Here is a 24962-nt window from a genome sequence, read left to right as displayed (position 1 = left end):
GGGTCCAGGGAGCAAGTGGTGGGCCTTCCAGCCCGGAGGAATCTGTCTACATCGGCAGGGAGTATCTGATCGAATTGGTCCAATACTGAACTCGAAGACAGTCGAGGGGCCTCCAGTTCCGTTATTGTATCCAAATTGGCAGGGAGGTCACGGCGGAGTGTCAAGACTTTCTCCGCAAAAAAGCTCGCAAATGCCTCACAGCTATGGGTCAAATTCGTATTTAAATTTGGCTGTTCCTCTAGGGTTGTTAAAGACCTGATTATTCTAAAAAGTTGTGCTGGGCGAGAGCTAGCGGATGCAATGGAAGCTGAGAAGTAGGACTTTTTTGCAGCTTTCACCGCCATCTCATAGGCTTTCATAAGTTTCCTGTAAGATGTTCTTGAGGCTCCGTCGTGAGCACGCCGCCATACTCGCTCTAGCCGTCTAAGGTCCCGCTTCATTTTCCGAAGCTCCTCAGTAAACCAAGGGGCCCGGTTTCGGCGGGGTCGCAGAGGGCGCTTAGGTGCGATCTCATCGATGGCCGCCAAGAGCCGGTTGTTCCAGTTCTCGACCAGCTCTTCTAATGAGCCGCCAGGGGGAGCAGGGTCCCGCAAGGCCTGACGGAATCCGTCAGGATCCATCAGCCTATGCGGGCGAGCCCAAATAGGCTCGCCACCCAAGCAGGGGAGGGGCGGGAAGTCAATCCTGGCTTTCAGAGCGTAGTGATCAGACCATGGCACTTCCACAGTTGGGGACATGATCACGTCTATACCCGCACCAAAGATCAAATCCAGCGTGTGGCCTGCTTGATGTGTGGGACCCAAAACAAACTGGGAGAGCCCTAGTGTCGCCATGGAAGACACCAGATCCGGAACCCGTGAGGAGGGGGTGGCATCTGCATGGACGTTGAAGTCCCCCAAAACCAGTAGGTTAGGGAACTCCAAGGCCCAGCCTGCCACCACCTCCAGCAGGTCCGACAGGGTGGCTGCTGGTGCGCTAGGTGGTCGGTACACCAGCCAGACAGCCAAGCCCCCCTTGGTGCCCCACACTAGGCCAACACATTCAATGCCGGTGATTGATGGTGATGGCAGAGCCCTGAAAGAGCAATCCTCCCGGATTAACAGCGCTACCCCTCCCCCCCGACCCACAGTCCGCGACTGGTGGAGGACGGAGAAGCCCGGGGGTGTTATTTCATGCAGGGCAACTACTTCGCCCTCACGCACCCAGGTCTCAGTCACGCAAGCCAGGTCGACCTCCAGTGAGATGAAAAAGTCTCTCATAGTGGCGGTTTTATTGCCTATAGACCTGGCATTGCACAACACCAGTGACGGAGGTGGGTAATACTTTGCAAATACTTTGTTTAAAGAGAATTTTCCAGCACTCTAAAACATACAATGCAATCACAAGCCAATCTGTTAAGAAGCTGTGCTCCGTTGTGCTCCATGCTAAAATTAGATTTCAGCAGGGATTAAAACGTTCTCTTGTTGACCAGTCGCTGAGGTCCAGTGCTTGGAAAAGCTTATTAATTTTAAAGGAAATAACTCCCAGGCACCTGGCGGTAAAATGTCAGCGTTAACAACTCAGAGGAAAAACAACCTGCTGGTTTTTTAAGCACTGAGCTACATCCTGGCAAATTGGTGCTTAGTTCCTGATGTGACAACTGCTGTTACATAAAGAACTTCTTTTGTGGTCCGGATCTTAGCTCTCTCCTCGTTGCTACACTGTACTTCTATATTTCAGTCAGTTTTATTTTTTATTTTTTACACACCAACCAAAAAGTGTTTTTACTGTTAAGTAGGAAACATCAATAACAGAAAGCAAGAGGTGGTGGAAATTTTGACTTTTTGCAATTCCCCCAGAAGCTGCTCCAGTCATCTTGCTTGTTCTTTCATTCTCTATATTATTTTGCCATTGGCGTTGCACTGCCACTAGATGGTAGTCTACCACCACACCTTACCTGCCAGTGTTTTCTCTTCCCCATCTCTTTTTACATAAACAAAAAAATTAATTTTCCTAAAGTGGTAGAGCAGAGAGGAAGCAAGTAGATGTGTCTGTTTTATTCACAGATCAAGGCAATTCAGAGACTTCTTGCAGAGTCCCTGTATGAAGTGACGCGTGGGCATACTATTGCTGCTTTGTAACTAGCTATTGTCTGTTTCAGATTGCAGTTCCAGAATGGTGGGCTGAGATCAAACTGTGAATAGCATGAATTGTGTTCACTTGTCTCTTAGCTGAACATAATCTCTGAAAGAGCACTTCGTTTTACCAAAGTGACTTGTTCAGCTGTCAGATTCAAGAGGCCCACAATTTTAGGTGCAAATTGCTATCATTCGATCTTCTCTGGCATTTTAAGCCAGTAATCTTAAACCTCTGGAAGCTGAGGTCCTTCTTTTTGCCCTAACCTGCAACACAGCTTGTCATTATTACTATTATTAATAGTAAGAGCCACGTATGTCTATCCTTCAACTGTCTAATATAAAAAAGTCATTGATGGTTCTGTTTCAAGTCCAGTCTTCCTCGGGCCAATGGCACAATCTGTTTGTTGCAACCTGCTTTAAACTGCAGTGAGCAAAATCGTCAAGGAAATATCTCAAAAGTATTTTCGGCTTTTTAAAAAGCCTTGTGTCTGGGAATATCCCAGGGCATTTGAGCCAAGGTTTCTTGTTGGAAGTGGCAGACACTTTCACGGAACAGTTCCCAGAAAGGAGAATTGCACCTGAGCTGAAACGCATTGGCTTTGTCAAAACTTGATTTGATGAGGATAGTTGGGTGCTATGGTTCATTGTCTTCCTTCCTTCCAGAATCCTGGTGTCTGCTTGCTTGGGGGGGCGGGGCTGGGGCTGGCCTTATACCAAGTCAGCTTATTGATCCAGCTAGCTCAGACACCAGTCTTTCCCAGCTCTTCCTGAAGATGCTGTAGGTTGAAGCGGGGACCTTTTTATGCAAACGCGCTCTAATTTGTAAGCACGAATTAGATTTTGCCAGAGATACCAATAGGACAATATGTGTACACGAACACCAAACTAGAGAGAATGACTTGCCAAATGTCACCCAGTGAGCTTCATGACCAAGGATGAATTGACCTTGACGCTTTGAGATTCAAACCCCTCCTTCCCACTGCACCACACTGTGGCTTCCTAGGGCATTAGGTCAGCCTTTATTCCAAGGGAGAATTCCCTAGAACTGAATAATTATTGAGAGGCACTAACCTAGAGATCCTGGAGGAAGGTGTGCCCCATATTGCTCAGGGTAGTTAATTTTGCTGCGAGCGCTTTGTATTGTGAGGACACTTTTCGTATGAAGGCACCGTGTATTGAATCAGGCTGCCAGTTCATTAAGCTGATGGTTGTCTGCTCCTGCTACGTGCAGCCTTTCCCATAGTCCTGACCAGAGGTTCTTCCCAGGCCTGCTCCATGAGATTTGTGGCGCCTCCCCTTGTTGCTCTCATGTTTGTGAAAATAAATCAAAACTATTGATGATAGGTGCAGAGCTTGAGGAAATGAGGCAAGTGGAAGGAATTAAAAACCATCGTATTGTTATAATTCTGATATAATATAGCCTCAAATAAAAGTTTTGAGGCCCTTTGGGATTCTTAACATTTGAGGATATCAATCATTTGTCAGATTCAGCATCTTCCTTAACTTGATGCTTCTGTACATACTGGGAAAAGTATATGCATATTGTCTACTGTATATACACATGGCAGGGAGCTACAGCGCTTCCAGTTCCCTGAAACATGTACAGTGGTACCTCGGGTTACAGACGCTTCAGGTTACAGACTCTGCTAACCCAGAAATAGTACCTCAGGTTAAGAACTTTGCTTCAGGATGAGAACAGAAATTAGCTAAAGTGGTACCTCAGGTTAAGAACAGTTTCAGGTTAAGAATGGACCTCCAGAACGAATTAAGTTCTTAACTCGAGGTACCACTGTACATTGTCAGAAACAAGTTTTCAGCATGTGCACATTGTAAGTTCACAGGTACATCTCAAATGTTTGTGTATCCCTTACAAAAAAAACAAAAAAGCAGGTCTGAAATGCCTGCCAACGGTATTGGCAAGTTTGCATATATAGTGTTAGCTTCTTCCTCCTCAGCCTTGTAGGAGCCACACTGAACAAAATTTGAGTATATGTCTTCTTCCAACTTGGGCCCACTGTCTGCCTTAGAAAAAACTTGCCACCTCTTATTAGGAAGGTATAACAAATTTGATGGAATGAATGAATTTTATGTGGAGAGCAGCGTCTTAGATGGATCTGTGTTGAGTCTCAACTCAGCAACTCAGAATGTGAGATCACCATCTACCCTAACTAAACCAGAGCTCCAGCAGAATTCACAGTTGCCGGAGTATAGTGCTGCCCTGCACTTGCCATATTTCCCTGCACTTGGGTCATCGTCAGTGTGCTTGCTTCCCATCCTGAACTTATTCTTATAAAGCAGTGTATACCAAGCAGCTAAAGTTTTGGGAGAGGGGAAGGTTGAAAGGGGAAGTTGCAGAACATCCCTAGCACACACAGAAACAAGTTTCAGCCAGTGTGTTACTGTGGAAATTACAGTGTTACACCTGTACCAGGAGTTTGATTCACTGGGCACAAGCTGATGATTTCAGACAAAGTTTAAATTTATACCGGTATGAATGGTTCTCTTGTAGCAGATCTGCCTGGGTCCCAGCTCAGGAGCTAATGCTGCGATAACCAAATAATTCCAGGGGATTAAGAGTTTGCAGTAATTACTCCTGTGGGGATTTAGAAGCTTTTATTTTTAGCTTTAGCTTTTGTGTCTGCCTTTTACATTAAGTAACACAATCCAGAGCAGTGGAGCAGGCTCTGTCACAGGGCCAGACGTTTTGGCATGAGTCCTTCGAAACCAAGAGCGAGCTTCAGCTTCCGACGTACTTTCTGGCCCGTTGCCCCACAGCTGTCGGGGTGGTGGAGGATGCTATATGGCAGTGGCAGCTTCCTCTGAAATGTGTTGTCCTCCTCCCTTCCAGCAAGGACCACAGGTTGGGGGGGGGGTTCCTCAGAGCATTTCAAGAATGAGATACTCCTGGTGCTAAGCACCTACAACTATCTGTGTTGCAAATAATGCCCTTAAATTGCCACATTTAGCTGGTATCAGATGCCATGATAGGAGCCAGCGCTTTAAATAAACCACAGGTGGCTTGCTGTTTCAGGAGTCGCCACCTGCGTGCTACCACGTGGACTCACTCCGGGAGTCCCAATATCATCCGGCTTACATTTTTGTTCTGAGGTTGGCTAGCTGACTGCCTTTGCAAGTGGTTTTCAGAGGATCTGCACCCTGCGGGTTACTCAACAATGAGGGAGAGGAGTAAAAGGGCATCAGCACTGACGTTAAGAGAAAAGTTAATGAAGCTTTCCAAATAATAAGAGTGAGGGAAGTTCAGAGTTGCTATAGGCTGCAGACATCTTGGGTCTCCTTTGCCAAACCCCAAGAGGAGGAGGAGTCTTGGGCATGAGAGGGGAGGGGGCTGTTCTGTGGGATTTGTGCCAGGATGGAAGTTGCAACCCCCCTTCCTGTTTCCCTTTCTCCAGAAAGGGGAGTGCCCATCTCCCCTACAGGATCTCGTACTCTGGGCTTGTTCATGTACTCCAAGTCCTATCCACCTATGGCAAAGGCTTATAGCATGTGGACATTAGCTTGGAAGTTATAAGTGAGCACAGTGGTGTCGCCCACATGCATTATTTGTGCATGTTGCCCATTAAACCTTCATCTAGTTATTCAGATCCACCCATGTTATCCCATCCCTGCTAGTTGTTCACCCCTGGCCTCTTCCCCCCAGCCCAGTCACAACCCACCTCTTAGAATGCAAGTCACCCAGTGAGCTTGCCTAATATGCATGGCGAGTGGTAAATCAGAAGGTGATCTCTGCCTTTGCGGGAAGCCTTGTGGATTTTCCTTTAGTGCACGCTGCCCTACAGGAAAACCCACGAATAAGTTTTTCCCAAGCAAGCAATTGCAGGCCGTTGCCACCTCAGGACATGAAAACTATATTTCTGCAGCAGATGGAAGGCCTCTCATCCAGTATTCCCTTTTCAACAGTGGTGAACTCTGAAGCCTTATGGGAAGCTCTTGTATGGAGGGAGTAACCCCCATATTTAGCAAGTCTTGATTCCCACCCCCACATCGCTGCACCCAGTTCCATCTGCTACGTGAAGTCTTGTTTGCAGTTAATAGCATATTTTATCCTGCAGGTGTCACTATGTTGCTGTCTTCCCCCCACTACCTCTTTAAGCAAGAATACGCTGGTTGAAAGGCGCACAGTCCTTTGCAAGTCTGTAGAACTGCCTGTTCTTTAGCACACAAATGTGTTAATGTAATCCCCGTGTCAAGATCTCCCGCTTTGAGGAACAGCTGACTTTGACATCATGGTTCTGAGAATTTTTCTGCCACAATGGCATCAGCTGGTGATATGGAGCCTGAGCAAGGAAGTGTCCATCAAAAATCTCACAGGGTGGAAAGTCCTTCACATGATGGAGGGGGTGTGGGGTATGGGCTCAATATAGGGTTGCTGTTTTGGGTAGCCTACATTTATATCAATGTACAGTTGTGTCCATGGTATGTGAAATGCTTACCCTAATGAATAGAAAGCTTTGGATCTTTCCAAATAAAACATATCAGGCGCTGTTGTTTTTCTGGATTCAAACCTGCCATCTTCTTCTTGCAGCAACAGGACTGATAGGAAACATAGTGCAAGCTGGACCAACACCCTCCTCCTCGCGAGGAGCAGGAGGAAGCCAGCAGGCTCAGATACAGAAGCAACAGCAGGTGGTTTCAGAGTCTGAAACTCAGGAACTCAAACAGGTACGTCAGCGTCAGTTCAGGCTGATAGCAGGGTGGGCAGCCCAAGTTTTTCAACTAAGGACTCCCTCCTTTCTTGCTGTGTGGTTTGTGGAGCATGGAGTAAATATCTAGAAGGGAGGTGGTTAAGTGGTTTGTATTGCCCAGCCAGGATCTGGCTAGTTCTAACATAGGAGCAGGAGGGAAGGAAAGTGTAAATACTTGCTTATTTCAAATCAGAATTACTCAGCATAAAAATACATACCAAAATGGAATGCAAGCTGTATTAAAAAAAACATAGTTCTTTAAACTAATCTGGCCTCCAGCTCACAGCTACCACATACACTACCTCTGCCTCTTATCTGCCTGACATTCCTGCTTCTTGACCTCCTGGCTCATAATTGCCCAGCCTCCTGTACTCTGGTTACACATTCCCTCCCTTCTTGCCAACAAAACAGAGCCTCCCTCTCCTTAGAACCCATGTGAAGAGTTTCTCCCCCACAGCATCAAGGAAGGATTCTGGCACAAAGCAAGCAGAATCCCCTGTGAGGTAGGACATTCAGCCTGAGGAATTTTGTTGCTTCTTCATGTGCTGGACCTGCATGCAAAATGCAGCCTTTACTTACGACAGTAAAAGCTTGTTCGATTTTGAACTCGAGCTGTATTCAGCTAGAGCAGAAAGGGTGGTAGTACTTTGAGTCAGTGCCACATACTTGGTTGATCGATCTACCCTAAACTTACAATAATTCGGTGCAATTTTGGCTGAGGCTCATGAGATACATGAGAAGGATTGGGGTTTGTTGAAAGAATGCAAGTTTCCAGAGAAATGTGGCTATCTAGGGCTTGACTAAGACTTTCCAGGGCTCATGAGAAGAGCCTGCTGGATCAGGCCAATGGCCCATCTATTCCAGCATCCTGTTTTTACAATGGCCATCCAGATGCCAATGGGGAAATGATGTCAGAGAAAAGGTTAGCTTTCCACTCTATTTCTAAACCCCTTTTATGCAAGCTGAGTTGCACCCAAACGTCCAACAGTTGGCTCTAGTTGCCTTAGCAGAGAAGTCCTATAATCTTTATAGGGAATGTTACCTTGGTCTGTCATTGGAGGAAGGGCCAGTGAACAGGTGTGAGTAGCTGAGAGAGGGCACATCTCCATTTTCATCCAGTTAGAGGTGGATCACTGAAAAGTAGCAATCCAAAACCCATTAGGTGTCTTCCTGCTGAGAGTTTTTCCTTTACCAGAGGCAATGAAATTCCAAGAAATGAGGGAATGGGATGCACAGGACATATGATGTGTTGATAGGTACTGTCCTCTCCTGCTAGAATGTAGAAACTCATTCTGGTGCCCATGTGTGCAGCTGTTGATAGAGCAATTCACATGTTGACAACCCAGGCCATACCATGGTTTACTCCATGACCGTATAGATGGATACTGAGAGAGTGGGAATGAATGGCCTTTGGGCAAGTGCACAAAGTGTTGTGCTAAGAAATAGCTGCATGCAGTTCAGTGCTATGGAAAAGGAAGCTGCTCAGCAGTTTTTCCCCTGAAAGGCTTTTTAACTGGATCATGCTGTTTTGGGGTTAAATGGGGACACTTCTTGAATGTCTATAATTAGCTGGTTTACATAACAGAGTTTCCTTGGTTAATGACAGATTATCAGATTTTGGGGAGCTGATTACCCAATACATGCTATCATGTTGTACAGTAAAATGAGGTTTTCAGTTTTGATTTGTAATCCCTCTGTCCAAATTTGATTTTTTAAAAAGGGCATTGAATCTTTTAGGAAGCCGGTTGAGCCCAGGCTTCAATGACCAGACATCTTGTCATCATTTTACTCCACCAAAATAGCCATCTCTTTCTCTCTCCCCCAACCTGGCCCAACCTCAGAGTCAAACCTCATTCTCACACAAAGCAGCTCTAGCTGGAAAGCTGCTGAAAGAGGAGGATTTAATCCAGCTGTTGTCAGATTCTCTGCTGGAAAAAAGAATGGTTTTTTTTATTGTACTCCCTTTTTATTTTACTGATGCTGCCTGTGCCTCAGTTGGTCATTACATTGCAGATGGAAAAGGTATTAAGGCAGAACAAATAGAATTGATGTTTTAGCTACTGAGGTGGAAATCATATGCACACTTGACTGGAAGTAAACGTCACTGTACACAGTTGTAGTTACTTTGGAGTAAAAATACATAGGAAATTCACTTACTAATAATTTTTAATACCATCTGTTCAGCTTGAAATGTGTGTTATTGATGCCTGGGTGCAAGCAACAATAAAACCGTGTGTGTGCTTATGTGAGAGAGTGCCTGCATACCTGCACACGTGTTCAAAAACGAGCCATTTTTTCTGGAAAGCAATGTTGTGAAGATACTCCACCAGTGCCTATCACAAATAATTGAAATTGAGCACCATATCTTGAATGTGTCATACACTGAAATAATAGGGGTTTGGGACTAGAAGAACCTTGTCTTGTCAGTCTTCTGATATTGATCCTTCTATCTATGCTGTATGCATGTGAAATTAATCAACAGATTGGTTTCACATGCATACATCCACTCCCTCCATGGTGGAAGACAGCCCTCTTATCAATTAATCAGAGGAATATATTATTTGGGATTTTAGATGAGTTCTAGGTCTCTTCCAACAATGTATTTTTTCTATCCTCACCCCGCAGTAAAGAGTCTGAAAGATTTTGCAGGGTATTTTGGGGGAAAGTGCTAATTGCTGGCAAAGCCTTTAACTAAGTGTTGCTGATAAATTCATCTTGGTGTCTTTTTTGAACAGATTCTCCGCAAACTCAAGAGCCTGGCCTTGGAAACGGAGACAGAACTGGAAAGGCAGGATGAAGCCCTTGATGGCATCACTTCTTCTGTGGATCGAGCCACCATGAATATTGACAAACAAAACCGCAGAATGAAGAAAATGACGTAGCGCCCCCGAGAAGCTGGTTGCAGAGATTGCAGCTTGGAGCTCAAGCCATAAGATCTCCAATGTTTGTGTTAGCTGACTGAATTCCCAAGAGGGCTTAGGCCTGGAAGAAGAAAATGCTGAGCAATGGAGGTGATTTTGATAAGCCCTTCTAAATTGCAGTGAAGTTCTGCTAAAGTATGAGGAGCTTAATCTCTACTGCTGGAATTGGGCACTATCCTGATTTGTGGCAGATTTGAGAATACTCCCTTACATGCTCGTTGACTTTTTGAAAGAGAACTGTACTGTGCTTCAAGGGAATGAATAGAATACAGCAGTGTGTTGGGGAGAATCCTGAAGTCCACTCATGGTAATGTAGGCAAAGCATGATTTGCAAATGATGCGTTTTATGACTGACAATAATTGAAAATTTAGAATAGCACTTTTAGTTGCATTGTCTTCACTTATTCAGCCATAAGGGAACTGACTTGCCTTGGCAGCATGTGATCAATGAATCACTATACCTGCTGGATTGGGCCCAATATTTATTTATTTATTTATTTATCTACCTATCACATTTTTATCCTGCCTTTCCTCCAAGGAGCTCAGGGGGGCATACATGCTCTCTTTATCCCTGTTTCATCCTCACAACAGCCCTGCGAGGGAGGTCAGGCCGAGAGGCAGTAACTGACCCAAGGTCGCCCAGGGAGCTTCATGGCTGAGTGCGGATTCGAACCGTGGTCTCCTAGGTCATACTCCAGCACTCTTAACCACTACACTGCACTGGTGTGTCCATGTTTTCCAGTTTTCTGTTTCCACCAGCAGTGACCCAGATGCAGCAGCCCTTCCTTTTCTGTTTCCAAGAACTTTGCATTTTTGAGATATACTACTGCCTCTGAACATGGAGGTACCATTGGACTATTGTGGCTAATAGCCGGACTCAAAATGCATCAGTTTGCCTAATCTCTTTTTCAGGCCATCTAAACTAGTGGCAATCACCTATTGACTTAATTGGAATCACAGTCAGTTTGTGCCAGTGACCTGGAAGTGAGATCCTCTTCTATTTCTACTGTCTTTTCTAAACAGATATCTAAGAGGGAAAGCGTGAGGCACCCCTCTTTGAAAAGCCAGTTTTAGATGCCTGTGATAACACTGTACATATTTAATGTAATTGAAAAAAGAAACAGCCGCATTGTTTGAACTTCATTGTTCCTATGGTTATACAGTCTATTTAGCTGAATATGATTGATTTATTACCAAGAATTACTTCATAAAACAAGTTTTAGATGTGATGTAATAGTTTATAGGAAGAATCCAGTTCTCCTTACTTACCTTTGATTTCTCTGGTGCTGAACACAGTACAGTAGTTCAATGCCATTCTAAATTTACCTCGGCATAACCATGTGTCTTATGTCAAAGCTAGTTCTAAAAGTTGAATTTGCCGATTCATCATTATTAGCTCTGGAATCACTGGACTCTGGGAGAAACTTGGGATCCAGAAGTAACATTTGTGAATTAAGTGTCAGATTAAGTGTTTTCTCCAGCACATGAATTTGAATTCGGGAGCAGTTTTTTGCGAGGTTGGGGGACGACGACAACAGTTTTTGCATTTCAGCTAGAAGACCCATTAGGTTCTCTGAACTTCTACATACAAAAAATGTGTTTTAGCTGTACTTTAATATTACTCACATGTATATTGCCTGCTAATTGCACTTGTAGAGCAAATTAGTTTAAAGAATAAGTAATGCTGTGCCAAATTTCGGTGAGGTTCCTTTTCTAGTACATTGGAGGGGAGAGTGAGTGAGTGGCATCTTTGAAAAATCCTATCCACTGTTCCCAATATTTTGAACTTCTCTTTTTTTGCAGGTGTTGTTACCCTGCTTCAACACACACACTTTAAAAACAAAAACAAAAAGCAGCCACACCAGAATCATAGAATTTTAGAGCTGGAGTGGGCTATAGGGTCATCCAGGCCAACCCACCGCTTGCAGGAATATTATGCCTAACAAGGGGCTCAAACTCATGACTCCTGTTTCAGAGTCGTGAGTTTGAGCCCCTTGTTAGGCATAATATTTCTGCATTGGAAGGGATTGAGCTAGATGATCCTCAGCGTCCCTTCCAACTCTACATTTCTATGATATTGTGGATCCTGAGTGACTACACAGCCAATCAGGGACCACATATTGGACACTTGACTAGCTTGCTGGGCTGATGCTCCCTGTCTTCCTCTAGTTTTTATTTATTACGCTCTTCACCCCAAGGTCCCAGGGCAGGTTACAGCATTAAAACACAACATTTAAAGCAACTTGCAATCATAAAAAGAAGGTGGGTCCTAAAACAGTACACCTCGAGTGTGAAAAGCCAGGGTAAAGCAATGCATCTACAGCATTCATTGGAAGCTGTACAATGAAGGTGCCAGACGCACCTCCCTGTGGGCAGGGAGTTCCACAGCTTAGGGGCCACCTCAGAGAAGGCCCTTTTCCGGGCCACCGCTCCCTGCAAGCCTTTGAGGGTGGAGGCACTACCAAGAGGGCCCCTCTGCTGATCTCAACACCTGAGAGGTTTTGTAGGGAAGGAGAAAGTCTTTTAGATATTTGGGGCTTTCATTCTGCAAGATTTCCACTGAAACCAGATCTTAACGACACATGGCTACACATAGCTATGTGGATATATATATATGTGCATCTGAATGCACATGTGCGGCGGACCCCTCCTCTGACTCTCAGATTCCCCCTGTTGCTTTTTATTTCTCTGTGTCGAAGAGCAGGACTCTCTTATACTCCCGGCCCCACCAGTACTTCGAGGTCCACCTAAAATAGCAATCTTCCCTTCCACTTAAGGTCTTTTAACAACAAGGGTACACCTATCCAGCTACCGTGGCCAGTTACAGGCTTGGCTCTGGGTTACTGGGAATAAAGCTCCTTTTTTGCCTTCAGTCCAGGGCTTCCCTCACTTAGGGTCCCTCTCTGGTACTGTTACCTCAGCACACAGGGCAACAATGTGGCACTCCTGAGCTTCTTGCCCCTTCACCCCAGTTCAGCAGCAGGGTCGGCAGCAGCGGGATCCTGCATTCTGAGGAGAGAAAAAGAAAAAAGGAGAGTGCTTCTGAGCATGCGGGGCACCTTAAAAGACCACCACATTAGTACAGCTTGGCAGAGCAGGCGCTAAGAAGCTTGCCCTCTTGTGCTCTGTTCCCTGGGAGCAAGTCCCATTGAACTCAGCAGTTCCTGCTGCTGCCGGCGGCGGCCCCCTCGCCCGGCAGCCATCGCGCTCTGGCTCCTCCCCCGCCCCGTGCGCTTCCTCCTTTCCCTCCCGTGCCTTGGCCCCGCCCTGCTTAGGTTTGCACCCGCAGGTTATTTTTGGTGCAGCAGCGGGGGAGTCTCCAAAGACAGGCGGCAGAGGAGAAGCACAGCCCAGCGGAGCGCGAATTCGGCGTTCCCGCCCGCCGCGCCCTCCAGCTTCCCGTCGCGTTCTCTGGTTCCCCGCCGTGCTTGGCCTTGCTGGAGGGCGCGGCGGGGAGCTGGAGGGAGGGCGCAGCGCAGTGGGCGGGAACGCCGAACTCGCGCTCCGCCTCTGTCCACCAGCCCCGCCAGCAGCGCCGCTCTCATGCGCCGGCCCTGCTTCTAGGGGGGGCAGCTGCCCCCTCCTGCCCCGCGCTGGGTACGCCCATGCTTATGGATGACACCCTACTTAAGATGCACATCTGGTAATGATGTCCATTTGTACTATATTATTTCAGTGATGCTTCCTTCCAGATGTGCAACCTCTATCACATTTTGCCTGGCTTGTCGGCCGTTTACTTGACTAGATTGGGATGAAGGAGAACTGACAACAAGGACATGTTCCCTCTTCCTCACGTTTATTGCAAAGGCATGCCAAAAGAAAAAAAGAAAAAAGTAAGCCCCAAAGAGGTGTAAGTTTTGGGGGACAAAAGTGCTCATGGGACATCTCCAGGCCCCATTTTGGCTCAGTAGTAAAAGACGCTTTGACAAATTAATGACTAGCTTACTGTAGCATGATATTTCACTGGCCCAGAGCCCAGCTCATTGGTTTTAGAGCACGCCATTTTGCAGACTTGGATGCTGTTTTATCTGGTGATTATTTTGCAATCATGATCTTTGTGGGACTGTGCCTTTATTCAGTAAAGGGAAGTGTGGTTTTTTTCAATTCTTGGTGCACTTACCATGAGATGCTTTGTTTCTTCATTATACTAATTCATCAGCAGAGCCATTAAACATGTTTGGAATGGTCAGCTGGATGCAACAGCCTTGCATCCTTTAGCGGTGGATGACTTTGAGATCTTAAGACCTCCATGATGAACCCAAATCATTGTGCCAACTTGCAAATTTTTGAACTGTTACTGCCCATTCCAGTTTCCCACTACCTTCATGATTGGTTTGTACCTTTTGTATGCCACACCTGAGGCTGTTGGCCTGCATCCCAAAAGTGTTTGGGATCCATAGTAATATGCAGGTTAGTTCATATACAGTCCGGGTGTTTTGCTAGCTTTGTATTACTGTGAGAAGAAGCTTATGTTTGTGTATTTGAATATTGTTTATAGCCATCATTTGATATGATGACGAGCCAAATTTTCACATGATTGAACAGTCTTGTGTGGAAGCCACATTTCCCATGATGCTTTACTTGTGAAGGTGGACAGATCGCTTCTCTATTGCTTACTGTAAAACATACAATTGCTGCTCCCCACATGCTGCAAGGATTTTAATGTATTTTTAATCTTTGTTGGAAGCCGCCCAGAGTGGCTGGGGAAGCCCAGCCAGATGGGCAGGGTACAAATAATAAATTATTATTATTATTATTATTATTATTATTATTATTATTTATTTATTTATTTTAAGGGTTCAGAATTTAAAGCAGGATACTTGGGGAAAGTATCCTGAATTTCAGGGAATTAAGTGGAAAGTGTCAACTGATGCCTGCTTAAAGGGAAACATAAGTTCATTTTTACCCTATGAAAAACAAACAAACCGAAACTTGCGTTTCGCAGTTGAAATGCATTCAGGGGTGGTTGTGTTTAAGTGACTGTACCCAATGATTTTTGTGGCATTCAGTTGAAATTGAGGCAGCTTGGTGTAAGGGTCCAGAATACAAACCCATAGAAAGGAATAGAAGCAACAAAAGAGCTCCAGGCTTGACCTGTCCATGTCTTAAATTGCATAAAATCAGGTTGTTCTAACATAGTCAAATAGAGAAAGAATACCTGTACATAGCACATGCACTTTTATTAAGTTCTGTTTATCTTCTGTCGTTTTTTTTCTAACAAGGCCTTGGTGTGGTTTTTTTTTAAAAAAAAAATCCATGAGTTGTGTTCATTTTTGCTCATTTCAATGACTGGGTTTGAATTCCTTGACTTTGCGAGGTGGGTAGTGTCATCAAACAACCTTTATCAGCATATGTTCAAAAGGATTTTCCAAGTTCAAATTTGGGTGTTCATTTGGCAGTTTGTAGCACATTCCTTCCTGCCATTAAAATGGTGGAATATCTTGGAATGCCAGACTGTTTTTTCTTATGGAAAGACATGCTGGTGTTGGATAACTTTTGGTAACGCTAGCCTGCAACCCTTTTAAAGAATGGATGCTTTGAGTGTTCTGCTCAGTTGCGTGGGGGCTCAGTTTCATAAACTGCTAAATGGTTTGGGGGCTCAATTTCATGCAGCGCTTTCCCTGTCTTGTTTCCTTCATCTAATTCAGTGGTTCCCAATGTGGGCAGTACCTCCCCCTGGGGGGGACAGTGGGATTACCTAGAAGGGCATTAAGAGTCAAGGGGGCACTGGAGATATAAATGAATATCAGACTTTGAAAAGCTGGTATCACTGGATACAGTCCATCAGTGTTGTTGAATTAATTAAACTAAATAGTTTTCATTGGATTTTGAATAAAGGTGCAATTAATTGTTCCTGTTTTGTATTTCATTGTGTTGATATCTTCATTAGTGGGTCATACAAACCATAAAAAGCATGAGTAATGCTTGAAAAAGCATGGGAGATAGGTTCTACACTCGCCTCTCTCTCTGTCATGGATGCTTTAGCTGAGATTCCTGCATTGCATGGGGTTGGACTAAGTGACCCTTGGCGTCCATTCCAACTCTACAGTTCTGTGATTCCATGATTCTATTCTTTGCCCAGGCAAGCAAAAGAGATCAGAGTTCCAATACCAATTCCAGCCAGACACACGCTAATGGAGGGTATGAAGGATACAGGTGAGGGGGTACTAAGGAGGAGATGTGGCCTGCAAAGAGTCCTGAGTGTCAGATGGAGAGGCCTGGAAGGCCGCGTTTTGCCCCTCAGCCTGATATTCCCTATCACTGCCTTAGATTGCAAACCCCTTGGCCTCTGAGAAGTGTCATGCATGTTAACGGTGCTATAAAGTAATGTGCCCTGAGTGCACCTCTGAATCCTTCAGTTCACACTTGCTGGGTTTCCCGTGCCTAATCCCTTTTCTCTTTTTTACTCCCCATCACGTGGTGCACCAGGGACCTCGTAGCATGCTATGGTTCTGCACTTTTAGTTTGTACAAGTTTCTACTTGGCTTCTACCCCCAGTGTAACTAAATAAACATACTATTGGTGCAAGAATTTCTGCTTTTGCAATGGGACTTCTCTCCTGCTAGATCTGCTCCAGAAGATAAGGAGAGCCCGCAAAACATTTTTAGGGGAGGAGGGGGGAGTCCTGCAGCCCAGGCCAAAATCCTTGGGCTAATAGGATGGAAATTGAATAGAAATTGGATGTGAGCTTCTGTGTCTGCAAAAATGGACTTAAATATGTGAGGATTTCTGGTGAGATTTCAGAAATGTGGTGCAATATGAATTCTTGTGATTTCTTCAGTTCCCTACGTAGTTTGTTGTCCCTCCCCTCCGATTACCGGTAGCAGAAGCCTCAATCAACAATGCAGAAGTTGCACAAATTTGCTGGCCTGTGACACGTGGCAGGATTCCATTTTCCTATTTTCAAACTTCTAGAACACACACAGCCCTGGTGGTGCATAATCCTGTTTGAGGTGTGGGGCAGGGAAATTCCAAAAGGGAAATGTGCCAGCTTTGGCAAGCAAGGCCCCTCTCCACCCTTCCATGTTCAAGCTTCCCTAACAAACTTGGGAAGCTGCTGTGTGGGCCTGTCTGGAGGAGAACAAGCTCCGGTCTCAGATGGAAGATGACGGTGCTTAGTGTGGGGAGATGCCCGATGTGAGGAGCAAGGGCTGTGGCTGGCTCTCATTAGCGTGTCGAGACAGAGCCTCAATAGGAACCATCTGGACCTCTGCGGCTCTGAGATGTCCGAGGAACGCAGGCGGAGAACGATGATGTGCAGTGCGTTAGAAAACGACGGGGATGCCTCAGACAGCCAACAACATGTGGTGGGACGAGCATCAGTCTTCGATCAGATAATCTGCCCCTACATCTGTCAATGAGGTTTCTTTTTGCAACAGGGCCAGCTGAAGAGCAGGCCTGGACTTGGATCCTGACCCCTCTCATTTGTGGCATTCCCCACCTGTCCTTGTGGCTGTGAGGATCATTCCCGGGGGATTGTGGGTAAGGTTTCCCCTTCCTTCTCAAGTGTTGGGCTTGGCAGCAGCGGCAGACAGTGTGGTCAAATCAGCAGAGTCACTTTTGGAGAAACCCAAAGTGCGGAGAAACGGAGATCGTCTGGACTGGACAATTGAGGCATCTAGTCGAGCGGCCGGGGAGAATTTATGGCCTGGAACTATGAACCTCAAAGGCACAATCTGCTGTGTCCTCAAAACCTCTTCCCTTCCTCTGTGGGCATTGCAACCCAATGCAGGGTTTCCATATTCCTTCACCGCACTTGTTCCCTGAACTTTCCTCTCTCCCATTGGCAAAGCCAGCAATATTTATAGCTCCTGTTTTTCCATTTCCCCTCTTGTTCTGAGAAACTACCAAGGGATTTGGGAAGGGCCATACCTCAGTGGTGGAGCATGTGTTCGGCATGCAGGAAGTCCCTGATCCGGCCTCCCAAGATCTCCCATTAAAAGGATTCTAAGTAGCAGCACATAGAAATTTATAAAATCATGCAGTGCTTCTCCCTCACAATGCTGTTACTTGAGGCTCAGGTGGCCTCAGTGCCTTCCATCAGCTCGGGCTGGTGGCCCAGCCGCACCCTTGTCTGGACAGGGATAGCATAACTACTGTTGTCTATGATCTGGTAACCTCAAGGTTAGATTACTGCAATGCATTGTACATAGGGCTGCCTCTGAAGACAGTGCGGAAACTTCAGCCAGTGCAGAATTGAGGCTGCTCACCGGGGCAAAAGGGTTTGGGCATATTACTCCAATCCTGGCCCTGACACACTGCACTGGCTGCCTGTTAGTTTCTGGACCTAATTCAAAGTGCTGGTTTTGACCTATAAAGCCTTAAACTGCTCAGGACCACCTCTTTCCATACGAACCTACTCGGTGAGGTCCAGAGGCTGGCAACACAAGAACAGGGCCTTTTCTGCAGTGGCTCCCCAATTGTGGAATGCTCTCCCCAGAGAGCTTCGCCTGGCATCTTCATTATACACCTTTAGGCACCAGGTGAAAAGGTTCCTCTTCAGCCAGGCCTTGGGTTGATTGACATCCAATGCCTTTTTTAAATGAGGAGGGGATTACGGGGTTGCTTTTTATTTTTATTATGTATTTATTTATTTTTATTGAGAGTGTATGTTATAACTGCCCTGAGACCTGTTGGTATAGGGCAGTATACAAATATTATTACAGTGGTACTTCTACTTACGAATTTAATGCGTTCTGAACGCACATTCGTAAGTCGAAAAAAATTGTAAGTCGAATCCCATAGGAATGCATTGGGAGAAAAAATTCGTAAGTCAAAGCAACCCTATATAAAAATTCGTAAGGAGAAAAAATCCTATCTAAACCGCATCCAAGATGGCGGACGGAGCTCCATTTGTAAGTAGAAACATTCGTAAGTAGAGTTATTCGTAAGTAGAGATACCACTGTAGTATTACAGTGGAACCTCGGTTTATGAACACCTCGGTTTACGAATTTTCGGTTTACGAACGCCGTGGACCCATCTGGAACGGATTAATTCACTTTCCATTGCTTTCAATGGGAAAGTTCGCTTCAGTTTATGAACGCTTCAGTTTATGAACAGACTTCTGGAACCAATTACACCCATACTTCGGGTTAAGTACGCTTCAGGTTGAGTACTCCGCTGACCCGTCTGGAACTGATTCATCCACTTTCCATTACTTTCAATGGGAAAGTTCACTTCAGTTTATGAACGCTTCAGTTTAAGTACTCCGCGGACCATCTGGAACTGATTCATCCACTTTCCATTACTTTCAATGGGAAAGTTCACTTCAGTTTATGAACGATTCAGTTTAAGTACTCCGCGGACCATCTGGAACAGATTAATCCACTTTCCATTACTTTCAATGGGAAAGTTCGCTTCAGTTTATGAACAGACCTCCAGAACCAATTGTGTTCATAAACCGAGGTACCACTGTACTATTATTAATACTGCAAGTATTGTTGCTGTATGTCAGCCTTCGTTTACCCAGTGCCTTCTGGTTGATTTGATTTGGGGGGGGGGAGTGTTGTGGTCCAAAACAAATCATGGCCATCAAGTTGTCTGCAGCCTCGGAGAGAAATATTGCTGGGAATGGGATGCCAGAACCACAGTGAGCAAGAAACATGTGCCCATCTAGTCTAGAACAGACTTTCTATGTTTGTTTCTCCCCCAAAATGAATGGCGGTGTTCGCATCCCTGCTGGAGCCTTATTAGATCCAATTTCGGTGGCTTTCGAGCCTAGGCATTATTTTGCTTCCCATCGTTCCTTCCCCTCCCCTCCCTCCTTTTTGTTTTCCTGCCTCTGGCATCGGGTGGCTTGGCAGCGGCACGGCCAAATAAATGTGCCGTAATGGAAGGGAGACAGCTGTGCCCGCAATTACCTTCTCTGTCTGTATCTGTGACTTCATGGCTGTAAACAACCTTCGCCACCATATAAATGGCTAAATTAAAAACACATTCGAGGCCCCGGAACAAAACACACCTTGTGGTTGCAAATCGAGTCGAGTTGAGATGGAGGGTGGTGCGCATTTTCAAAGCAGATGTTTTTAGCAGAAAGGAGGAAATAATTTTTTTTAAAAAAAATTGCCCCAAAGTGAAGATGTTCTGTCCCAAGTCCGTCTCTCTCTCTCTCTCTCTCTCTCTCTCTCTCTCTCTCTCTCTCTCTCTCTCTCTCTCTCTCTCTCTCTCTCTCTCTCTGTGTGTGTGTGTGTGTGTGTGTGTGTGTCATATACACATAGGGCTGTTCACAGGAATTGGATGAGACCCGAACCAAATCGAGTCAATGTGGGAGGATTTTCGGATTGCTTGAGTCAGGGTGAAACAGCCCCAGATCTCTGCAGGATGGCTCAGGTGTCCCAGGTCAAATTGGGGCTGTCATAGCATGGGGTGATATTATTATTATTATTATTATTATTATTATTATTATTATTATTATTAATCCACCCTATGCCCGCAGGTCTCAGGATGGTTAGAACATAAAATCACAATATAAAAACACAAAATGCGTAATCAAAACAGAAGCAGCCCAATAACCCCCCCCTTCCCCCAGATGTCCGGCAGAAAGAAGGAGAAATTGCAAAGCATGCAAGATTGGGAGCTACCTACTTGCGTTTTCGAGAGAAAAGGTTTGGTACAGGGGAGAGTCTGCTGCAACCACCAGGGTCAAAGCTTTCCCTACTGCCCTGCCTGGTGGGACGTTCTAAAACAAAGATGCTGCTTAAATATTTTCGACTTCACTCAACATTGCTGGAAGAAAGGTTCTTTGCCCTTTTTGGCTGGAACATGGATGTGTTTGGTTTTTAGCACTGTTGAACTGTTTTGAACTTGTATCATTTGCTTTTCCTTTATTTTTGCATTTGCAGTAATGTATTTGCATGCATCTGTTTACTTTTGCCTTGGGAGCCTTTTGGGTGGCCTATGAATAAAAGAACAGAAGGTAGGCGTGGCTGGTGGATACCTTTGGATGCAGAATACAAGCTTCCCTGCCCCTCCTTTCCCCAAAACATAAAATAGACATTCAAACTACTAATAACTTGCTTTTAACAGAATATTTCAACCTAACATTTCTCCCTTCAAAATGACATCAATGGTACTAAAGTAAAATTACGTATTAAAATATGTCAAATGTACGTGTCTTTGTTTTGCTAAGGAAAATTCTGGGGTGAGAGGCTACTCAACAGCCCAGCTTGTTGGGCAGAGTTCGTGGGTCTATACGGTCAGAAATGAAGGAAGTTCCAGCCAAATATAGGAGCAAAACAGTCATCAGTAGACCAAGATCTCTAGGTCCACAGGTCCACAGGAGTAAGAACCCCGAGCCATGGGATGACATCCTCTTTTAAAATTTCCCTCTTTCCCGCAGAATACACTTTGAGCAGCATCACTGATACATCATCACTACATCACTAGCATGTCACAAATGGGAGGGGTATCCAAGGGTGGTTGTTGTTGTTGTTTAGTCATTTAGTCGTGTCCGACTCTTCATGACCCCATGGACCAGAGCACGCCAGGCACTCCTGTCTTCCACTGCCTCCTGCAGTTTGGTCAAACTCATGTTCGTAGCTTCGAGAACACTGTCCAACCATCTCATCCTCTGTCCCCTTCTCCTAGCGCCCTCAATCTTTCCCAACATCAGGGTCTTTTCCAGGGAGTCTTCTCTTCTCATGAGGTGGCCAGAGTATTGGAGCCTCAGCTTCACAATCTGTCCTTCCAGTGAGCACTAGGTTACATGAGTTCAACATTAGGTCACTTTATCAGACACCTTTCCCAACACCATCACCGAAACAACAATAAAACTTTATACATCCTTGCCCTCGGGACTTGTCTGGAGATGGGCTTTCAGAACACCTGACTTGCTCAACTTCCTCTGAGGATAAATAAAAAAATTCCTTCAGTAGCACCTTAAAGACCAACTAAGTTTATATTTTGGTATGAGCTTTCGTGTGCATGCACACTTCTTCAGATACACTAGAAACAGAAGTGTCAGACCCTATATATATACAGAGGGTGGTGGGGGTGGGTGGGAATGGGAGATGGGCTGATGGGAGTGGTAAACCTGTAGATGGGTGTTAATGGCTGCTGATGGCAGCAATTAGTCCTGGGCTGAGGTGCTAAAGAAAGCTTGATCATGCATAATGAGATAAGAATCCGATATCTCTATTCATCCCAGGTGCTTCCATGGTTTTAAGCTTGGTAATGATTTCCAATTCAGCAACTTCCCTTTCCAGTCTGTTCCTGAAATTTCTCTGTAATAAAACAGCTGCTTTGAGATCTGAGGATGTCTATTGTTGCCCCCCTGATCACTCCCTGGGTGGGGTGCCGTGTATGGGCTCTCACGCTTGAGGAATTAGCACGGGATGCCCTGTTCCTGCTGCCTACATGACTTCCTGCTTCTTGGTTCATGGAGGGAGGTGGAGCCCCAATTTACCTTTCTTTAAGGGTTAAAATGGCGTTGGAATGAGGAGAGTTGGTGAAAGTATGGATTTTCTATGAATTTATAAAGCTAGGTATCTTCCCTGAGCTGTCAAGTCGAAAGGATACATTCAGGCATAATATCTGTAACATTGTAACAACTTTAAGATTTTCTCCCGCCCCCCGGTCATTTCTGTAAACGAAAAGTTTTTAGCAAGTGGCCTTCCTAATATCAATGGGCAGGGAGTTCCGAAGTGTAGATGCTGCCACACTGAAGGATCGATTCATTGCAAGTGCGGAATGCCACTTGCAAAAGGCATTTACAGGCCTGCTGTGCCTATTTCTGAAACTCGTATTTTAGCCTCCTCTTAACTACACAGCGATGGGATCTCCCCAGCTGCCTTCCGCTCGGCTATCTCTAATGTTCTTACCTGATCCAAAACCATAGATGCTTTCTTAGCCCCAGCCAGCAGGAAATTTGCAAGATCCCATGCCTTCGGGTTATGGGTGGAAAGTCACTTAGGGGACATTTTTGCAGGGTCCTCTGCCTGAGAGCTTTCTTGAGAGCCCGGTGAAAAAAGTCGGACGGGAATTGATCCTCTGGCAAAGACAGGTGGGGAAAATTTCTGAGCTCAGACGCCTTTCTCCAGGGGGATCACCTTCATAACACAAAAACCGAGAGTGTTTCCCGCAAGTGTGTCAGTACGTTTCCCCTCCTGGGCTCCCTGTCTGGTTTCATTGTAATAGGGTTTTAATTGGACTGTTTCATGTGCCATTTTATATTATTCTCCAGGCCCGTTTGAAAATGATTTCCAAGCCTACTCTGGAGGACTGGTTAATGTCTGCCTCGCTCCAGCTGGGGAAAGATCGTAAAAGATGGCAAGGAGAGAACAGTGCCCTTGGAGGAAGCATTTGGTGGCAAACTGTTTTTCTCCCTTTGTGATTACACTACGGTGGTACCTTGATTCTCAAACTTAATCCGTTCCAGAAATCCGCTCCAAAACCAAAGCGTTCCAAAACCAAGGCGCACTTTCTCATTGAAAGTAATGCAAAATGGATTAATCCGTGCCAGACTATTTAAAAAAAAAGCCCTAAAATAGCAATTTAACATGAATTTTACTATCTAAAGCAGGCATCCCCAAACTGCGGCCCTCCAGATGTTTTGGCCTACAACTCCCATGCATAGCTGCCAAGTACCCCGTTTTCCCCGGGAAACCCCCGTTTTTACTTACCTTTTCTCGGTGGTCCCCCATATCACTTCGTCTCCCGTTTTTCTCCATTATTTTCTCCTGCCGGTGACCATTTTTTGTCTGATTTGCCCTTCTATGAGCACAAAAAATGGCCTCCGCCGGCTTCAAAAGTCGCATCTACGCATGACCGGAAGTGCGTAGACGCGGCTTCCAGTGTCGGTGGCGGTCATTTTTGGTGCCCATAGATGGGCGGGGCGACACCGGAAGTTGTGTCGACGCACTTCCGGTCATGCATAGAAGCTACTTTTGAAGCCGCCGCCGGCCATTTTTGGTGCCCATAGAAGGGCAAAGTGACACCGGAAGTTACGTCAACGCAACTTCCGGTGTCACACGGCTGCCGGTCCCGGATTCTGCAGTCCGGGACTTTGAAGGTAAGCTCCCATGATCCCTGGCTAACAGGACCAGTGGTCAGGGATGATGGGAATTGTAGTCCAAAACATCTGGAGGGCCGAGGTTTGGGGATGCCTGATCTAAAGAGACCATTGATCAATAAAATGAAAGCAATAATCAATGCACTGCAGTCACACAATCAATCAATCGGTAGCTGAACTGGGTTCCACACAGTCACAAAAACAAAAAACAAAAGAGCCGCAAAAACAAAAATGCATAATAAAGAGCAAAAACAAGGAGACCTCAGCTTAACACTCAAATGGAACTGTGGCACTCGAATCGGAAGCATAACACTCAAAACGGAGCACGTTCGGCTTCCAAAAAAAGTTAGTAAACCGGAACACTTACTTCCGGGTTTGCAGTGTTTGGGTTCCTATTTGTTTGAGTACCAAGGCGTTTGAGAACGAAGGTACCACTGTGCAACTTTTGGACATCTATTGAAGCAGAATGCTGGAAACGATGCCTTATGAGGAACGGCTTAGGGCAGGGGTCCCCAGACTTACCGGGCTTTGGGCCGGTGCCCGCCGCGCCGACCGCGCGGCGGGCCGGAGGGCAGGGGAGTGCGCACGCAGCGGGCCGGGGCGGGGGAGTGCGCGCCCATGCGCATGCGCACAAGCACACGGTCGGAAAAAAAATGCCGAAAATCGCTTGTGCGCATGCGTATGGGCCTCCCCCGACCCGGAAGTGCATCGGAAATGACCTCTTCTGGGTCGGGAGAGGCCCATACGCATGCGCACAAAGGATTTTCGGCGATTTTTTGCCGATTTTGAAGATCGCCGCCGCGCCGCGCGCCGTAAGAGCGGGCGGCGGGGGTCGTCGCGGGCCGGATTGGGAGGCCAATTGGGCCGCATCCAGCCCGGGGGCCGTAGTTTGGGACCCCCTGGCTTAGGGAGCTGGGTATGTTTAGCCTGGAGAAGAGAAGGTTAAGGGGTGATATGATAGCCATGTTCAAATATATTAAAGGATGTCATATAGAGGAGGGAGAAAGGTTGTTTTCTGCTGCTCCAGAGAAGCGGACACGGAGCAATGGATTCAAACTTCAAGAAAGAAGATTCCACCTAAACATTAGGAAGATCTTCCTGACAGTAAGAGCTGTTCGGCAGTGGAATTTGCTACCAAGGAGTGTGGTGGAGTCTCCTTCTTTGGAGGTCTTTAAGCAGAGTCTTGACAGGCATATGTCAAGAATGCTTTGA

At 45.8% G+C, this 24962-nt stretch overlaps 1 protein-coding gene across 4 annotated transcripts in view; it reads left to right on the top strand.

Annotated features, from left to right (window-relative positions):
- The window catches only part of SNAP47 (synaptosome associated protein 47), a 34063-nt gene extending 20820 nt beyond the window's left edge, over positions 1–13243 (top strand). For all 4 annotated transcript variants that reach the window (XM_035128812.2, XM_035128813.2, XM_035128811.2 and 1 more), the window contains exons 4-5: positions 6661–6797; positions 9556–13243. In XM_035128812.2, the coding sequence (XP_034984703.2) occupies positions 6661–6797; positions 9556–9702 (284 nt within the window). In that variant the 3' untranslated portion in view covers positions 9703–13243. The remainder of the gene's footprint in view (positions 1–6660; positions 6798–9555) is intronic.
- Positions 13244–24962: the final 11719 nt, after the last annotated feature.

This window comes from Zootoca vivipara, chromosome 12 (genome assembly GCF_963506605.1).
Source record: "Zootoca vivipara chromosome 12, rZooViv1.1, whole genome shotgun sequence".
Lineage (NCBI taxonomy): Eukaryota > Metazoa > Chordata > Lepidosauria > Squamata > Lacertidae > Zootoca > Zootoca vivipara.
The sequence above is the reverse complement of the archived record's forward strand: the minus strand, read 5'-3'. Positions and strand labels throughout refer to the sequence as shown.